Source organism: Poecilia latipinna, unplaced genomic scaffold, assembly GCF_001443285.1.
Source record: "Poecilia latipinna isolate Pla-1442-1.1 unplaced genomic scaffold, P_latipinna-1.0 Scaffold235, whole genome shotgun sequence".
Classification (NCBI taxonomy): domain Eukaryota; kingdom Metazoa; phylum Chordata; class Actinopteri; order Cyprinodontiformes; family Poeciliidae; genus Poecilia; species Poecilia latipinna.
The window spans coordinates 159,519-179,576 of record NW_015112851.1 but is presented as its reverse complement, the minus strand read 5'-3'; the positions used below and the strand labels follow the sequence as shown (position 1 = coordinate 179,576).

Genomic DNA, 20,058 nt, shown 5'->3' with positions numbered 1-20,058 from the left:
TTCTTAGAAGGACCTTTAACAGTTTATCAAGTCATAGATCTGGGTTGTGGCTATTGCTTCACACATGTAGAGGTCAGGACAGCAGGCTTTGTTTCCTGGAGAAAAACACATAGTAACAGAGTTTTGTTAAAGATGGAGTAGTTTCTGTAGAGGAACTGTAGGTGGATTGGAGGGAAGGCGGATTGTCGACAAAATCTGGGAATCAAATTTAGATTATGAGGGCAGATGTCATCAGCTCAAAACATCACCAATAGATGCCTTGATTAAAAACCAGAATGATTTGGGAAAAACTAAATTTCTGATAAACTTCGTACCAACAAGGATGGAAAAAGAAAAGATGGTGTTGGAAGTGCTTCAAGATGTGGACCATAATGTCCGCTGAAGAGATTTCTGGTCTTATTAGTCCTGTCCTTCCACCATTCATCAGTTCGATGCTGAAACATGGAGGAAACAGGAGAACCTGCTGAGCTGGAGCTTTAAGCTACTGTCATCTAAAACACAAAGAGTCAGCCGATCTTTTCAGAAGATGTGACTTTTTTTAACAAATGCATACAGAGGTGCAAGACTTAAGCCAAAATCTAAAATAAACTAAGCTTTACGGCAGTATTAAAGTCAGCAAGCATAAAGAGCAGTTTCCCTCTCACAGACCTGCTGATTACAGAATAACTCTTGGAAAAAAACAAACTGACTTTGACAAGTTACTTATTCAAGTTCAGGGTCTTTACAGTCACTGCAAGAAGCCAGAACTGAATTAAAAAAAGTAAATCATGAACCAACAGGCTCTTCCCTCCCTGGAAACCTCCATGGATGAGTCCTTTATTAAACTAACAGATACGTGTTCACTTTATTCTTTCTCCAAACACAGCTGTGCATTTGAACTGATCAATGTGACGTTTTCAATATGCAGCCAAGTTTATCAACGCTGTCCTCCGGGATCAGCACATGCATTAAACGCTCACTGTGCGTTCCTCATTACTGCCATGATTTGCTAAGTCATTGTGAGTTGGACCCAAAGTGCAACAGGATGGAGGCAGATGTTGGATGATAATAGTTTTAATAGTCCAAGAAACCACCTGCATAAACCACAGGAGATCACTGGGAACACGAGAGGACAGAGCAGGGAGACGCGAGCACCCAGCAGGGAACGATGACAGCGGTAAGAACACACACACACACACACACACACAGGGGCAATCAAGATGATGAACAGCTGGAACCAATTACAGGGGAAAAATGACACAAGATGCCTGAACAATCAAAATACAAAGTAAGAAACCCGAAACAAGCCAAAACCAGAGAAGCAGGCCAAGAACGGAGGAATTTCTCCTGCACTGCAAAAATTCACCGTTCAGAAATAAAAGTACAAAAATGGCGCACATATTGAGCAATATAAGAAAACGTATCTGCCATGTCAAACCTTTACAAAACACATAAAAATATCGAACTTCAGTGAAGCTACAAACACCTTAAATTCAGGCAAAAACCCAAGAATTGATCCTGTCGGTATTAGAACAAGGAATCTTATTGGCTTATTTAAATAAAAATATGAGTCCAGTTATGTTTCATGACTGTATTACTTAAGTTGCGTAAAAAAACAAAAACATTAACAGTGAATTGCTAAGTGAATGTTTAAACCTTGTTAAAAACAGAACTGTTTAGGCGTTGGGGTCTTCTGCCCACAGAAACACAAAATGAAAAACAATCAGCAAAAAGCAATCAGACGATAATCCAGTAATATGAAAACTTGCCTAGTGAACGTGAAGCATTGCCTCAGTCGCAGGTTCCAGCTTTTCAGGTGGAGCAAGAAGTGACGGGAACATGTCTTACAGTCTTCACCATGGCAACGGTTTGGTTTACTTGAAGACAAGACAATAGCATTTTATTTGTGACTTCGTACTAATATCCTCAACAAGCTTCTGGTTCCTAAGCTACTTTCAGTATCAGATAAATGTGAAAATGGAAACATACCTGTAGAGTGTTTGTCAATCAAACATGAAGACGAAGAAAGGAAGAGGAGGAGGAAAACGATCAGAGCTGCTCTACAGAACAGTGACCGTGAACAGTACACTCATATAGGTCACCCATAATACAGCAAAGAGTTAAATTAGACATGAGCGTTGTGACCCACTAACCTGAGAGGACGGGTTTCTGATCGGGGCTTTTGGTTACAGAATGAAAACAGTAACATGGTGAGAGGAGCGTTAAGGTGACGTTTTCCTGCCAAGACCAGCAGAGATTCCTGGAAATTCACTTCAGTGTCAAACAAAAGAGCTTTGATTTGTTCTGCTTACAAAAGACAAATATTCCTCTGGAATCAGTCATCCCTGTTTGAACTAGACCAACTCCAAACCACTTCATAGTTTACAGAGGTTTACTAACCACTTCAAACGAGGACTGTTTTTAGCTTTCAAATGATTTAGATTTTATGTTGAGGAGGGACCAAGACCTACTTTTTATTTGGGAAACAAAATAATAAAACATTTGTCAACAGCTACACTGCTAATAAAATTGTAGTGGATAAATATTAAAACTTAAAACAAATTTACAGGCATGGAAAAAAAAGGTTTTGTGTTTCACCAGTTTGAGGACCTGTCGTGTATGATTTAATTATTCTCGTATCATGGTGGATGTTTGAGCTGATATTTGGGAAACTGACTGATTGTGATCCAACCAAGGAGCTGGAAAGCTCAGGAACATAAAGCTACTTTCTTTACTTCAGAGCAGAGTTGCATCTGATCTGAGGGACTTCAAATAGAAACACACACATTGTCTGGCTGAAAATAAATGCATCCAACATAAAAACAGTCTGCTGTAAAACTGTGCATATCCTCCAACACAGTCAAATTGTTTCATTCTCAGTTTATGTAAATTACTAAAGTCAGGTAGTGTAGCCATGCAGTACACTGTTGACTTGTTTAATTTACAACATAAAGTTTTAAATTGACTTTAGTTTAGAAATGTTCCTATATTAACCTTTAAAAGTGATTTTGCACCTTCCTACTAAAAGTAACATCTTATTAACTCACTTTAAAAAACTTTTTAAGATTCTCAAGATTCTCATTTGCCTAATATTTTTAATTTTCAGTCCAAAGAAAACGCAACATTGGATGTTTATGATTGTGTTGATGGAAACTCGGGCAGGAGGTTCACCTTCAGCAGGATTTCAAACTGACATTTACAGTATCGTAAAATCTTTGCGGTTTTGTCTTCAGCTTTTTTATTATTATAGTGAATTACATGTCTGTCCCACCACATATCTGAAATGATGTGTTTTTTTCTTCTCTTTGTCTAAGGGTTTTGGTTTTGCTACCTATAAAGTAGTAAAATAGACCAGTCTCGTGTGTAAAGCCAATTACAGACCCTGATGTAAACACTTAGTCAGTGTCATTACACTGGAACCAGACGACTCCCTGAAGGAAGCCAAGGGCGCCACATGCGTGTGGAGCTGCTGTGGTGCTGCTCACATTTGGGACGACTGAGGATGGATTAGAAAACAAAAACAGACCCCAAAACAACCACAGTGAGACCAAAATCCACATTATCTCTTTAAATCAGCTGCTGCTTTCTCCAACAAAATTCCTTATCATCAACATCTGAGGACCAGAGACCAGACAATCAGCAACCCAAAACGATCTACACAGCATTCTCAATTAAGTTTGACACTCTCTGCAGTCTGCTCTCAGTTTAGCATGTTTGATAAGACTGACCTTTGGAAAACTCAAGAAATGTTGTTTTCTCCAGTTTATAACCCAGAATGTCACTAAGTCTGTGGTTTGTTGGAGGGTTTTCAGACACTTTGTGCAAAAACATGAAGAGCCTCCAAACCCCCACCAATAACATGTAAGGCCTCTTTCCCAAAACTGAGCTCAAGAATTATGAGATAACTGAACATCTCCAAGGTGATGGATTTTAGGTTTAATCTGGTTTTATATCAGGAGGAAAAATATTATTTTGATCATCCACAAATCTAGATTTTCCATGCTGCTTTATTGTTCAACACATTTTGTTTGTAAATGCAGGATTCAGGACTCCTTACTTTTATCTGTTATTCTTTTTGTGTTTAAATAACTAAAATGAACAACACAGAAAGGCATTTATGAAATGTTTATGAACCGTTCATCCATCCATGAACTGATCGGACATTGACAAAAAGAAAATAAAAACACCACATCTTTATTTTTGCCGAAAAATATTTTATCCAAAAACAAACCACTTTTGGCAGAAATGATTTAAACCATTATTTTAAGAAGTTGAAATTGTACAAACTGAACATCAGATGAGAAAGACCAATGGGTTTTCTGGAGATGTTAACATTTCAGTTGCATGAGCAGCAAAGCATCTCCATCCCACAGAATCAACACTGAAAAACTGAACAGGAAGTTTTTGAATTAATCTCACACTTTTACTCTATGCTTCATGCAGGGCTGAAGATTCACTCACATGCCAGCTGCTGGAAATTGAAAGTGAAACTAATAACAGCTGAAAGCAGCTGATTGTTTAATAAAACAAACAAAAAGAAACTAAATCTTAATGAAATGCAAAAGTGAGGAGATTCATCAATATTCAGTATTCTGAATTCAATCCCTGTATTCAAGAAGTTCATCAAAAGCAACTCACATGCTTCAAAGACCTGATAGGACTTTATTCTTACACAAAATCCTCCTAATTCTCTCAGGTTTAAACCTATTTAGCTCCTTATTAATACACAGAAAAAAACAGAGTGAGCCAGCAGCTTAAAGATCTCCATCTGCTGACGCAGAGGGTTTCAGTGACCAGCCAGTCTAAAACAGATTATCTTTAACTAATCACTTATGCTACCACATGCATTTTCTCTGCCAGGCTGTCATTGAAGATTTTCCAAGAATGCCTCTGGATTATCCAGATATCATTTCTGTATTTTAAGGTCTTTGAATAGTAAAGTGATGTGACTTAATTTGCAACATCTCCTTAGGTTTGTGTATAACATCTTAAACATGGGTTTTGTTGTAGGATATTTGGTGATTACACTTATTTTTAAGTGTGTTGTTGTTTTTACAAGGATGATTAGTTCTTACAGTTGTCACTTTGGAATAGACTGCATGAATAGAGTAGAGCAGGAAGAAGAGTTTTTGACAACTTTTTGGCCACAATTTCAAATGAAAAAATGCTGAGATTACAGAAAAGCTTATTAAGAAAAAAATTATATTTCAGTTTGAGTCATTTTCATGTGTTCATATTTGTTTTTTGCTCAAACTTCTGGATGCACTCAATGACAACAAAGTGATGCATTAGAAAAGCTCAAACTCACCTAGAACATAAGGGATGTGGAAATAAAACAGTAATTTCCTGAAAGAGTGAGCAGTTATGCATCCCACACCACAGACTGGGCCTAATGTGAATAGGTTATTCCTCCCCTGGGGGTAAATTAAATTAGAGGTTATTTGATCAGGATTTGTGCTTTCAAAGGCTTTTGGAAGGTTAATTCAGTTTAATTTAACTCTGAGTCTCAGCTTTTATCCTCATAAGCAGCAAAGATGCAACAATGCTTTATTTCTATTGCTAGGCTGTGATGTGCTGGGCATCAAACATTCCCAGAACGTTCAAAACAAACCCAGATGACAAAAAAACTACCTGAAGATCAGAGCATAGAGCTTCAGTATGAACATGTAGGGATATCTGATGTTTGATATGAAGGAAATGACTTTTATTGTCATTTCCTTCATATGTTCAAATCATGCAAAAATATCCAATTGAATATTAATCCAATAAAATTTAATCATACAGACAAATTTTCACACTAAAGTGAACGTATGGACTGATAGTCTTTTTGTTTGTCCACTGCTGGTTACTTGTTTTATATTAAAATTGTGATGCAAACGAGGGCATGAAGCCGTCTGAGAACAGGACAAATCCACAGGCAAATCAGATAGTTGCAAATTCTGACCACGGTTTGCCCATGAGGGATCGGCTGCTGTGTCCAGGATGCTACTTTGTAAAATGGGTCACTCCACTGTGTCTGCTGGCGATTCGTCCATGTTGTAGCTGCTGTCCATCTACTTGCTGGCAAACTTTTGCAGTGGCATACTTTTGGTATTTACTAAAAATGTGATGGATCGGTTCCTCTGTTTTTAAGTCCTTTGGTTGTTCTGTTTTTTATTCTGATCAGTTTATGATGCTTTGATTTAACTGTAGCACTGCAGCATTACATCCTTTAGACTTTGACTCTTTTTCTATTCACTCAAATGTTTTAAATTTACTGAACCCCGACATGCTTTTTTCCTCATTGCTGTTTATTTCTCCCTAATCTGGGAGCGTCTCTTGAAGTGTTGGATGTTTGATTTCATTCTTCTCTATGAATTCTGCCATGCAGAAATAACTTACATAACAATTTCCTCATTCACTCAGTCATTAGTAATGCATTGAAAGTCTTGAAGAAGGATGAAAAGACCTGAATAAATTTAGATTTTTAAGTTGCATCCATATCAGGAAGGATGCACTGAAAGACAAATTGAATGACAGAGATAAGGAGGAAAAGAAATGAATTTAGAAACCCATTTGCATCGATCTCCTTCAATTCTCCTCTCTCTTCCATCAGGATTCTGTCTTTCCTTGGCTTGGTTTGTGGTGAACCACATGGTGAACTGCAGGCCAAACCTAGTGCCTGTTTTCTTATAGACCTCACGGCAGCAGCACATAATGTCACGCTGGGCGGCCGACCGCTGCAGAACTCCAGTCAAAACAACTCCATCAAGCAGCTGCTGAAAAACCCTGAAGATCGCGTGACCGCCGCAGTCTGCGGAGGAAAACAAATCTTCCACTAAAGAAAAGCCACAGCTTCTACAGAGGTGATCTGAATCTAGAAGACATTAATGTTTTGAATATTTTCAGGCATTTCAAACACAATTTCATAACTTGGGTATTTTCTGCACCAGCACCACTCTCTGCCATAAAAACATGTTTTTCTCCCACTTATTTTTCCATTTTGGAATACCTCCTGCCCACTGGTCCCTGATAATTACAGCATACATTTCATTAATCCATGTCCTGCAAAACGCTGACAGAACCTGAACACAGATCCATTTGGAGCAGCAGTTTGAAGCTAATGCCATCGGACGTGCACAGCGTTGCTGCTGTGGTGATAACAAGCTGAGAGTCGTTCATAAAAACGAGGCTGGACATGTTGACCACACCACATGCTGCTGCAGGCGCCGCCGACGGCCGTTAGCATGTGAAAACCGTCCAGCTCCAGTTATGGTCACATTTGTTTTGTCAAAAGTAACTAAACTTTTAAAAGATTTACAAACCAAAATAGTCAGGGAATTTTGATTTTACCCTTCAAAACAACAATAAAACAAGAAAAATGCAAACCAGTGTCTTAATTTGTAAATGTTCCCATTTTGATGTCATGCTAAACTCAGAGGAAGGAAAAAAGTAAAACTAGTTTGATTAGTTCACTGTGTTGTTACAGACGAACTAATCACCCTGTAAAATCCTCGTTTGCATGTCATGAAAATCTTGTGGCCAATCAAATATTTAAGCCTTCATTCTGACTAGATTTCTGAAAACAAAGAGACAGAAAAAGAATCAGATTTGCATTTTGAGCTCTTGGTCTTTGTTTAGTTATTTTCTTACCAATGGTAGCTAATGACTGGATCCAGCCACGCTGTGCTTTCAAACCAAAAGAAAAGACAAATGTGAAATACATGTAAAAAGCTCACTCTTTCCTCCTTTTTGAGGATATATTTGCACACCAGTGAAAAGCAGCGACTTGTACTGATGTTTATGAATATTTGAATAAACCAATCAGTTGAGCAGCAGTGACTCTAAAAACCCAGCCTGGCTTTTACTGGGCTGTTTTAGCCTCAACTTTTGTTTTTAACAGAAAGCAGAGGATGGATTTTCCCACAGAATTTACTGCTGCAGATGTTTAAATCATAATTATTTACAATAAACTCATTGCATATTAAACTGCAGGCACAAAAGCTGCCAGCGTTTCTCTGAGCAGTCAGTCTGTCTGCTTCAGCTCTGGAGCTGCTGCTGCTGGTATAGAGGCGATTTGTTGAAATTAAAAAGGTTATTAGCAGTTTAAATATGTAAACTGGGGAAATAACATTGCCTCACTGCACAGAGCAGCATAATTAGATGTAATTAGGGTGAATCTTCAATCCATCCTTCTGTCTGAGTCAGCGCTGAACCACAGCTGCTGAATGGGTGCCAAGGACTTCAGGCTTTTCTTGCCCTCCTAGGTCAAAGGTCATATTTGTTGTGGTGGAGCATTAATGTGAGGTTTTCCTTGTTAATCTACTGTTTGCACCTGGGATGCAGTCAAACCGAGAAGTCATATTTTCCTAATATCAACTGGTGGAATCAGGAGCCTTACAGTCATTAAGCAACAACATGTGAAGTAAACAGCATAACATCAACAGGAGGATGTTTTTCTTCTGCAATCCAAACTATCATGAGTCAGTTATGAATTCAGTGCTGCTGCAAAAAACCAAACAGTTGGCATCGCTTTTCAGAGATTATACTGAAATATGTTACAGCTGGATAATTTTTTTTTTCTCTAAAACATTCCAAAGGACTCAATGTAAAAAACACTAATTCCATGAAGTGCTGTAGTTGTGCACTGAAGTGTCTTTTAACTGAGTGCTTATGGTTATGGAAATATTGACAATGAATTAAAATAAGTACCATAATATTGTAGGAACCTTAACTTAGGAAGATGTCACATTAAAAGTGTAATTTCTGCAGACATATTCAGTTTGCAATGTAAAAAATATCAAATGCAGTTTTTAACATGTCCTAAACTGCAAAACTGCAAAACCTTACCAAGTATTTTTGGTCTAGAAACTAATGAAAATATCTTAGTTCATATAAATTAAGATAAAACTAACACAAAAGTAACATTCAGCAACATACAGGAGCTTATTTTAGATCTATACTTGCTTAATATTTATTTTAAGAAGTAATAGTTCCATATTTATAATATGGGAGAAAAAAACATTTTAATGAATATTGGCCAAAAACCAGCTCCTATTTTTTGCTGTAAAGATATTTATAAGTTACTTTTGTCTCTATTCAATAAGTTATTTACACTAGAAACTAGACCAAATTTACTTGGGAATAATTTGTGTTTTTACTGTGTAACTAGTTACTAAAGTTAGAAAAATGTCCACACAGCAAACCTTTAAATAAGAAAATCCATACTTTTAATCAGTAACACGTATTATGAAGACCATAAAGAATAAACTGGAGGCCAGGCTTTGTTCAGCAGAGCTGAAAATAAATTTACTGCAAATAAATAAAAATACTTGTGCAGGACAAAAAAATGCTGTAGATCTTAAAACTGTTTTCCTAAATCACAGAGGTATTTATTGTGTTTTCTTTAATATGAGGAATTTGAACAAATGAGAAGCAGGCTGAGGTTTCTGTGTCCACCTCGTGCCGCTGACTGCACCGGTAGGCAGTTCCAAAGGAATTTAAACTCATTAGCCTCAGAAGCCTTCATTACGGCACAATAACAAAGAACAAAAAAAAGAGATAAACTGAGCCAGACACTTAAGGAAGATTGGTGTCTGGAAGAGAAAACATGCATGCTGTAGAGCCGCTGCAGAAGTCTGTGGTCGTCCTGGCAGCTCCCATGAAAGCGTCTGGAGTCACCACAAGCCTCACTGCAGAGTTTGGTGATTCTCATATGATCTTGTGAAATGAGCAAGACCTCAGGTTCCATGTTGTGGTTCCGAAATTGAAATGGGGATTTTGTTTCTCATATGATTATATAAAAATGTGTATAATGTTGTTGTTCTTCATTCCTCTGTCATAGAAAAAAATCATGTGACAAAACCTCAAATTGCTCAATGTTTTTATGTGTTTTCAAGTCAACTGTGTGGGTTTGGCTCCAGCAAAGCTGTTTTGGCAAACACAGTTTTGGTCAGTATAGTTAATTCCAGTAGCGTGCAACTGGAAATGAGAAATCTGTAGAAAACAGTTTGAAAAACACAAAATGAAAGAAGCATAGCAGTAAAAAAAATCTGGCTTAGGCAATAAGCACTTTTCCAGGAACGAGTTTATAATGTAATATTAGTGGCAGCGCTGATTTATAAACACACACAAACACAGTAAGGCTGTCCTGTCGGGCTCAGAAGGCAGATCTACCCCGGCATCATAAAACGGCCGTGGCATCTTGGTGTTTCCAGCCTGTCTGACCTGCTCTTATATAACGGACGCCTCTGGGTGCTTCAGCTCAGAACGGGTCACTCCAATGCAGACAAGCTATTACTCTATGCAAATTACTAAACATGCAAAACAGATGACATTTTACTTAAAGATCAAGGCAAGCCAAGTTTATTTGTACAGCATTATTCCTAACACAGGAAACTCAGAAAGAACGACTCATGTGAGAATGAATAGGAGCAGCAGTACAGAAAATGATTATATTTAGAGACAACGTGAAACTATATGCAAAACCAACAAAATAAATAACTAATACACTGATGGTTGATGTTTATGTCTGAGCTGCAGCTTTTTTGTCTTGTTTCTGGTGTAAATATCCTAGTACACTTGAAAAAAGACAATAATTTAAAAGTACATTTTCAGTAAGATATATAAGTTCAATTAGGTCAATAATTCTTGCATATTGATCAGCAGATTAAGCAGATGAGGTAAATAGATTAAGTATTAGTTCCACTAGCAGATCTTTTCACTTATAACCAGAAAAATGTCTTGATATAAGTTTAACAATTATTATATTCTTTAATCCATACTCAAAAATTATATACCTGAAACAAGCTTATCTCGCCTCCTGGGAAATTAGTTTTAAGTTAGTTTTGTCTTGTTTTAAGTGCACTAAGATATTTACCTTATAGACTGATAGGTTTTGCAGTGCATTTAGTGTTTATGTCCCTTTTAATCCAGACAATGATATAAGATATTAAGAACAATCAGTAGAGAATATAAAAATCACATTTTAATAAAATGCTGTGACTGCAAAGAGTGATGCAGAGAGAGGTTCAATGCAGGTTGGAACTGAAAAACATTGCAAATTCGGTCAAATATTAGCATTTGAACAAATGATTGATTAATTAAAAAGCCTTAAAGATTATTTTTCTCATTCTACTGCTATTTAAATGTATCTTTTAAAAACAGGGAGCAGAAGCAGTTATGGAACAGATTGAATGAAGTTATTACTCCAGACTGTGGCAGAAACATTTTCACTGACCTGTAACTGTAAGATGTTTGTCTTTTGACAGAAAAAGGTGAAGATTCATTACAAGAGACATTACAGTAATCTGAAAATAGCAGCATGCACGTCTCCTATAACGACAGGAAACTCTTTATTTTCAGGCTTTTTCAAACATTTCGTTGATACAGAGTCCAACTCAGAATCTGATCTTTGTACCAGTAAGAACAATCATCTTTTCAGTGCCTCTCAATGACACTTTGACATGTTGGGGCGGAGCAGCCAGGATCACACCATTAACTCTCTGATTAGTGGACGATTCATCCGTAAGCCAGAACCACAGATGGACATCTTCAAAAACGCCTTAAAAGCTGAACCATTACAGGCCAAAGTCCTGGCTTAGTCACAACGTTCATGTCAAATCTCACAGATGGAAAGTAGGATTTGTTCTCATGTAGAGAGAAAGTTCACAACTCATGGATGGAAAATCCTACGATGAGATGGGAATTAAGAAAATACGGGAGTTCACTAAAGTGTTTTTTTTTTTTAGTCGTTATGGGCTGATGTGACTGGACATCAATATTCAAAGACAATCTTTGATTGTAAGAAATAAAATAATGAATTGAAAACATCCTGTCTGTGTTTTTCACAGGGACGTTTTTCTTCCAAATAAAATCCATTAATCCACATTGTTGTCCCACAAAGAGTTTTATGTTCAGGTGCTGTGGGAAAATTACCTACAGGGAACCACAGGCAGCAACAAAGGTGTATATCAATAGGAGACTTAGAAGCCAAAGTACGCTTTAGGGGCAGTTTTATTCTGTTCTTGAGTTTGTATATATAAAAAACCCTAACATGTCATTTTGGCTGCTAGTAATAAATGAAACCAAGCCGCATGCAAACCTACAGAATGCAGTCAGAAAGAGGATTTGTGAGATTTAGCAGTGAGATCACATGTTTCTGCTGCTGCAGCATCATGTTAGGTAACACAGACATGACTCACATAAAACTTCAATGATCCAAGATGTACAGTGACTCAGAGGGAAATACGGCCTCCTCCCTCTCTGTGGCAACAGTTTGTTTTGAACAATAAAATATGGACAGGAAGGATTTTCATTTTTACCATCCAATGATAAAAATCACCAAACTCTTCATGCTGAACTTGCAGTGTCATCACGTTTCTGTCTGTGTAGTGACTGCTGGAGGAAAATCCAGTCCTCCACTAGTTTACTTGTATTTGTTTGTGATGCTCAAACAAAAAGGGAAATCACTTCAGAACGAGGGCTGAAACATGGCAAACATAAAACATATTTAGGGTTTAAGGAATAGAAACTGGGATCTGAACATTAAAATGTGTCGATGTGACTGTGCTCAGTGTTGGAACAGAAATAGCTTGTAGCCATTTGGAGGTCAGTGATATTTCTGTCACCTCCACGTGAGGAGAAGCAGTGTGAATGTTTTTATTATTTCCATTCCAGGCATACAGAACTCTGTAAGGCTTGACGTGATCCAGAAAAACAAACAATAAAAACCCATTCTAGTTCATGTTTTTGTCTAAATGAAGCTTCATCACAGATCTCTCCCCAGCTCTGTCCACTGACGTGCTCCATGTCTTTGTCCTGCCCACATTTCTGCCTGCACACCTCAACATGTGACTAATTCTCAGTCTCAAAATGACTGCAGTACTTCTTCTCTTTCCTGCCACATGCTGACCACTGTAGTAAATTTCCTTTTACTCTGATTATTAGTTTCTAGGAAGGTAAACAGGAAGATTAGTCAGTGGATTTCCTACCACGGTGGTGAGGAGCTGACTTCTTGACATTGGGACCAACTTTCACTATTTTAACTTCTCAGCATCATTTCAGTTTGACTAACAACTGTGTAAGTTACCTTAGATGCTGCTTTTCAATGATAAGGCTGCGTGTTAATATCAGGACATGATTCTGTGTCCAGCAGGTCGACGATCGACACGTTTTGATGCTCTGTTTAAAATGTGAGATATTAAGTTGGGTTTTGGTTCAGCACCAAGTGCGTAATTTGAAATACAATAACTATAATGATATGTGACATGATATATGAATTATTTTTATTCCTATGTTAGTGGCTATAAAATCCCATAATTCATCAATAAGATCAATCAGCATACAGACAAAAAATTCACACAGTCACTTTGAAGATGTCAGAATCAGATCATTCATATCCAAACCGTCTGTCATCATCAGTGTTTCCACAGCAATCAGCTCGTGTAGAAACAACATTCCCATTCTTATCGGGAGACGCAGTGATATTTTTTCCAGGAGGAATCTTGCAGCTACATGTCCTTGATCAAATACAAGGTCACCTGTATGCTTTGACATTTGGAGGAATGCTCACTTTGTTTCTAAGAATCAGATTAGAGGATTAGTTCAGAGATTACCACCACAGTCACAGGAGTTTTTAGCTGTGAATAATTAAAGTGGAAACAGGTGCAGGTCCCACGGTGCAACACGCTGAGTCCAGTCAATCTCAGACGAGCTTTTGTCACATTCAGAGTCATGAAGTTTTTCTCAGACACATGGAAACCAAAACACAGGCAGCATTTCAAATGATTTAACAAAGACACAATAAAGCAGATTGCTTCTGTAAGTGGTTGTTTTGAAACGTGGTTTTGAAAAGCTGAACTTAAGACACAAATGGATTTTGATTCTCAAACCTCATTCGTAACATATTTCAGCTCTTTGCTCACAAGTTGCATGCTGATTGTGAACCTCAAGGCCAAACCTCGAACAGAAGCTGTGTATTTAGACACGCTGCAGGTAAAACATGAAAACCAAAAAAATGAAAAACTTCACTTCCCTCATTCATTATAAACCGAAACTGGGAGGTTTTCAGCACCAAAGCCAAAGGGAACGGGGAAGATTTAAATAACACCTCTTAGATTCTCAGCCTGAGTGTGGAAGCTGAGCAATGTGGCTTCATCACATCAGAGCCCGACTTATTAGAGCTGATAAAGTCCCTGACTCAAGCGTTAAGCTATGTGAAGCACGAAGTTATTCAGGATTTATTTACGAGTCTCTTCAAAACCTCAGTGGCACAAGGACAGTCGATCACCAAAACATCACCAACTATTGATGCCTTTTATGAATCACTGTCTTCTCCAGGAGTTACATTTTAACTTGCATTTATCACAGGAATAAGTTAGGAAGTAGAAAGAACAATACCTGAGTCAGATGAAATCTGGCAATAAATCAGATTTTCTCTGGAGGAAGAGCTGAAAAACAGAGCAGTTTTACATATCACTCAAATCTAAAGCACTTATTCCAATATAAGGTGTTCAGTAACACACTGCAGAAGCAGCAGCAGGAAAGACATTCAGCTCAATGTGTTAGAACCTGAAACTGTAACTAAAGTATTTTCAGAGTTTTGCCTCCATGCTGTGTGATCACTGCAGTATAAACACTGCTAATCTTCAGGTTTCCTGTGTGGGTGTGTGTGTGTGTGTGCGTGTGTGTGTGTGTGTGTGTGTGCGTGCGTGTGTGTGCTGGTGGAGAAGCAAGGGGATCGCTTCTAAAAACAAGTGAATCAAGTCAAGTTACCTCTTTGTATCAATAAAACACTTCAAGCACACAAAGTGAGGTGAGTGTTGAGATGATCGGCTGTTCAGCAGGTTTGGAGGAACCACAGCACAAGATGTCCTTCATTTTCCTGACATTCATCTTAATCTTTTTGAAGATTAGAACAGAAATATTATGACTGAACTGCCACCTGCTTGGAGTTGCATTGTTTTCATAAGCTAATATAGATTTTTAATCATTTTTATTCAGAGCAAAATTAATTAGTCTGATTTACTAAAGGAGCAGTATTATGTGTTTTCCATTTTATGGCATAATCAAGTAATTATGTGAACTTCAGTTGTTTCAATTTTACACCATAATTAAGTAACCATGTTATCCTTAGTCGCTATAAAAATGTGATATCAAATATGACTTGAAAGAAAATTGACTTTGCCTTAAATTGGGCCTCTGTCTCTTTAAGATCTCCTGCTCTTTCTGAAACTCCGCCTTCAGGAAGTCGTCCCAACATGGCTCCTTTATTGACAATGGACTTCAAACTAAGTAACCAAAAACTAACCTCTAATAACTAAAATATATGATTAAGATCATTCGATGTTCCATCAACACAGCAGCCTGTTGATGTTAGCTTCCCTGAGCTGATTCCCACAAACAGCATCATGTTTATTTAACAAAACGACTTGATCCTGATTACCAGGAATATATTTTAGTGATTATATACTCCTGGTAGTCAGTAGATCCCTTAAAAAAGTTTCTACTTCCATCAAAGAACTAAATATTCTATCATCAGGTTTTTAAAGATAATTACCAGTTTAGCAGTTTAAAATAAGCAGATTAATTTTTATCTGGAGTATTTATCACAATATTTAGATTTTTTAGCTGGCATCCTGTTAATTGACCGATGTATCTCTGGATTTTTTTTTAACTCTTCAGAATAACATGAACATTGCAGAGTAAAACATGAATAGTTTAATTTGATTAATTCAACTTTAGGTATTTTCTGCAGGGAGATAAGGATTCTGGTAGATGGATGGGGTATTTTGTAACTCAGCCTTGTTCTGAACACAAACCTGTTGCACATTCTGAACTCAGCAGCAGGAAATCACAAGCCGTCATTTGGAGAACAGGATACTGATGAGTCAACAGCTCATGGAAAAAGTTTAGAAACATTTTAAACATTAAGGTTTTTAGCACAAAAAAACACGAGTACTTAATACATCTGCATCTGTCCACAATGGTCAAGAGATGTGAAATGTTTCCTGTAAACTATTTTTTTAACCAAATAATGTTTTAATATTGCTGCAATTGTTGAATCAAAAACAAGATTTTAAATTATTTGTGTTATTTTATCTGATAATGGAATTAAATACTACTTAGCATTTAGACTTGGAGAACATTGTGTGAAATCTGATTACAATTAAGTTTTTAGAACAAAGACCAAAAAATAAGACTACAGTCTTATCAAGAAACGAAAATGTTGATACATCTCCAGACAGTACATGTGTCCCGTCAGGCAGAGTGGGGGGAACCATTAGCCCAGCATGTTGAAACGACTGTCAGTTATTTTATTTTTGCTTTTAGACATTGTTTTTATCCCAGTATACTTGGAGCTCTACAGTCTTATGTAAGCATAAGCTGTGTAAAGACTATATAAAATAACTCAGATATATTCTTCAAAATGTTTTCCAGGTGGTTGGATCAATAACTGGTTTCAATAAGGACAATAAACCATTCAGGTAAATGATGCTCATAAATGCCTCAGGAAGTTTGTCAGGAATATTTTTGTTGCAACAGGATCTCAGTTATCTCTGTGCGTCAAGTTAAATCTCAATAGGTTAAACAGACTCTTCCCAGAAAACCACCGGGACGTTTACAGGAGGTATACTGCCATCTTGTGGTTAAAATGGAACAGCACAATTTCCCACGTTCACAGGTAAAAATGTAAGAAACTTAACTCTTTGTTTCCAGCTCATCTGCTGCAGTTATTGTAATTTGCATGTTTAGTACCAGAGATTAAAAACACTCATTGTTTTTCTTTTTTTTAATCATTCAACTGAAAAATGTTTCCAAATGGATATGATTTAAACACAAAAATACAAATAGGGATAAAAAATTATTCAATGAAACCTTTCAAACTTAATATTTGTGACATAATGGACTTCTAAGATGTATCTACATAACTGGGATTTTAATGAATCAGAATTAAAAAAAAAAATTGATTTATTTCTACTAATACTTCAAAAATACAACCTGAAATCACAATGAGACATTTTGTGACACAAGTACAGAATGTAAAACTAACAATTTAATCAAATCTGAAAATATTTATATCCTGAGCAAAGTCAAATGAAGTATCCACCGACGAGTTCAACAACAACTACACAACAAAAAAATGCTGTCATTCTTAACTTCCTCCATTTCTTCACTCAAAAATGTGTTTGCAGGCAACTTGACAGTGGGAGAAGTTTTACATGTGAAATTAGAAGTATAATAAAGGAAGAACAAAGAAAATGGGCAACACTTTACAGCAGACATGGAGACAACAAACCGGCCGTCCACCAAGCGTCCAGTTTCAGCCCACCCTGAGTGGCGGAGCTACCAGAACCACGCCGTCGCCTCTGACAAACAGCATGGGGATGTTCCTCTTTGTAGACTGAAAAACGGCATGAAAAACAGTCATATTAATCTGTAATCTTTCATTTTTAACTCAAGTCTGCAAACGTAGTTATGAAACATATTTAACCAGGAGGTTGGCGTCTCCTGAAACCATATCTAACACATTTCTGAAGATCTTCTCTGCTTTTCAGTACCAACACTAAGAGATTAGATTTTCTAAACTGTTATGCAATCTTATCCAAAATGTAACAGATCTCTGCAGGCGGCAACTGGATCTGATTACGTTTTAAACTCAAAACAAGCAAAAATCTGACCTTCAGGGCGTCAATTCTGATAGTTAAAGGACCAAGGAAGTGAAGTAGAGCTGTGAAATATATTTTATTGTTGTACATAAAAAATTACAATAGGTTACTGGAATAAAAAATATGACATCACACCGTAAATTGTAAGTACCACCCATTCGAAGTCTGTATGCCAGTGATGCATATAGACAAACTGACCTTGATTGACCAAATGTATATTTTTAGTAGATGTGAGGCTAAACTTACAGAAAATGTTGTTGACAAAGTGATGATGGGAAAGAAAGCAGCATCAAAACACAGACTGAGTTTCTAACACTGTAGATGATAGAGAGGTGAACTAAAGAAGATTGCATAAATCTGAATGAAGTGTAGAAATAAAACAACAAAAGGAAGACAGGTACTTTACCTTGTAGAGTTCCTCATACGTCTCCTCATCGATCTCCACGGTCGTCACCGTCTCCTCCACGTCCCCCAGGATCATGTTCAGGTGCTGATCATAGGCCTGGGACAACATGAACATGAGTGAGGTCAAAGATCTAAACTGACAGAAGTGGATCACCTGATCCAGTGATCCAGTGGGTGTAGCTTACATGCAGACGGCCCCGGAGCTCCCGGTCGTTCCTCATCTTGACATAGATCCGCTCGTCCAAACTGAGCCTGATCAGGTCAAGCGGCTCTTCGACCGTGTTGGTAGTTGGTTGCTGCAGAACATAGAGTGACAGTTACTTCCGTTTTCAAACAGAACCTCTATTATAAATTATATGGTGGATTTTATTGACGGTCAACCGACAGGAGAGCTGTGTCTTGAGGACAATACTGTCTGCTGATTGGATGCCCATGCTACCATTTCATATGCAATGCACCAAATCTGTTAATTTGCAGCTTACAAGTATATACATTGCATACTCTTATTTTGTTCTTTAAGTGAAACAAAAGAAATGTATTTTCGAACCTAGTAAAATAAAGGTTAAATAATCACAAGCTTTTTTAAGAACCAAGATAATTTTTTCCACCCCATAATGGTGCGGCCGTTCAGAACAATGCAGTGTTGCACTGCTGCCTCTCACTGATGAGCCTGATTGGTTTATTAGCTGAATGTGCACAAGCAAAACTGATGGTCACGTTTTAAAAAGTAACATAGGATCTGCGAAAAAGATCTGACCCACTATCTCACATAATGATGGTCAGTAACAATAATTAAAATAAGCATTAAATCACACCATAAGACAAAGAAAGCATTTTAAACAAATGGATGGAGAGCCCCAAATATTTTATACCTAGGAAAAATATACAGAAATATTGGGAAACTCAAGAGTCGTACAAATTAGATTTTTAAACACGTAGCTTGCTAAGTAACCAGATATTTTATATCAGATATACATTTTCTTATCTAAACATCGCGGTTAATGAAAAATGCTATAAAACACCAAAGCAGAGCACAGCATTCTGGTTCAACAATTACGTTACGACGAAAATAAGTAGAAGTTTTCTGTTCTTGAAACGCAGGAATGTAGGTTTTCAAAATATGTGCAGTAAAAACTACATTACTTGGCATTCATCACCCAGTTGCGAAAGGAAAGCGATAGTACGAACTCGTGAAATTAATTACTTCTAGCAGTTATGTATTTTATTTTGTAAACGGGTGACAAAAACCATCAAAACACGTTTTAATGATATTCAGGACAGCATTGTATGCTGGAAGGCAGGCTAATTCGGCTAGCTGGTTTCACAGGCCCGAACAGGCTCGTAATAGTATTTTTAAAACCAAAATTACACACTATCCGTAGAAACTCAAGCAGATGTCTGATTATATTACTAAAATTTTACACAAAGTCATTACACCAACGACATAATAATAATTTTGGCTTAATTCAACACAGCTGCACAAACCTGCTCAACTTCGTCCGCCATGTTTCTTTGAAATTACGTCGAGCGGAGAGACGGATACGGAAGTTGCCAGGTCCGTAAAAAACGCCATTTCAGGCAAAAGCAAAGAACACTTGCTCCGTTCGAAGAAAATTACTTTTATTTCTCCCTTTCTTAATATGGAGAGATTATGCGGTGCTCCAAAAATTGATAAAAACAACCTCAAATTAATTTTCCTCTTAATAAAAAAATATATTATATAGATTTATTTGTTTTCAATTAAAATGTAAGCCATATTTTATTTGTGTAATCCTTTACAATTATTAATATTTACACCTTTGCTGTAGTTTTGCTTGATTACTCGTTTTCTTCCAGCTCCCTAAGTATTCACTCTACAAGCTCGATATTACTTATGGGGGATCGTAAGAACGACAAAAAGAGCAAATTTGGCAACCAGTTTCAGGAGAATAAAGCGCGTCCTCTGTCGCTTCTTTCCAGGCCTTTCCATAATCTCCATCGCATCCCTGTGAGGTAAGAAAATAAACTGCCAAATGTGTTCGTTTTT

At 37.2% G+C, this 20,058-nt stretch overlaps 1 protein-coding gene across 1 annotated transcript; it reads right to left on the bottom strand.

Moving 5' to 3' along the window:
* Positions 1-16,671: 16,671 nt before the first annotated feature.
* lsm3 (LSM3 homolog, U6 small nuclear RNA and mRNA degradation associated) lies at positions 16,672-19,605 on the bottom strand. The gene is made up of 4 exons (XM_015032250.1): positions 19,518-19,605; positions 18,218-18,328; positions 18,034-18,129; positions 16,672-17,362 (listed from the first exon to the last, which is right to left on the bottom strand). The coding sequence occupies exons 1-4, from the start codon at positions 19,536-19,538 to the stop codon at positions 17,282-17,284; spliced, it is 309 nt and encodes a 102-aa protein (XP_014887736.1). The 5' UTR covers positions 19,539-19,605; the 3' UTR covers positions 16,672-17,281.
* Between the last annotated feature and the right edge of the window lie 453 nt (positions 19,606-20,058).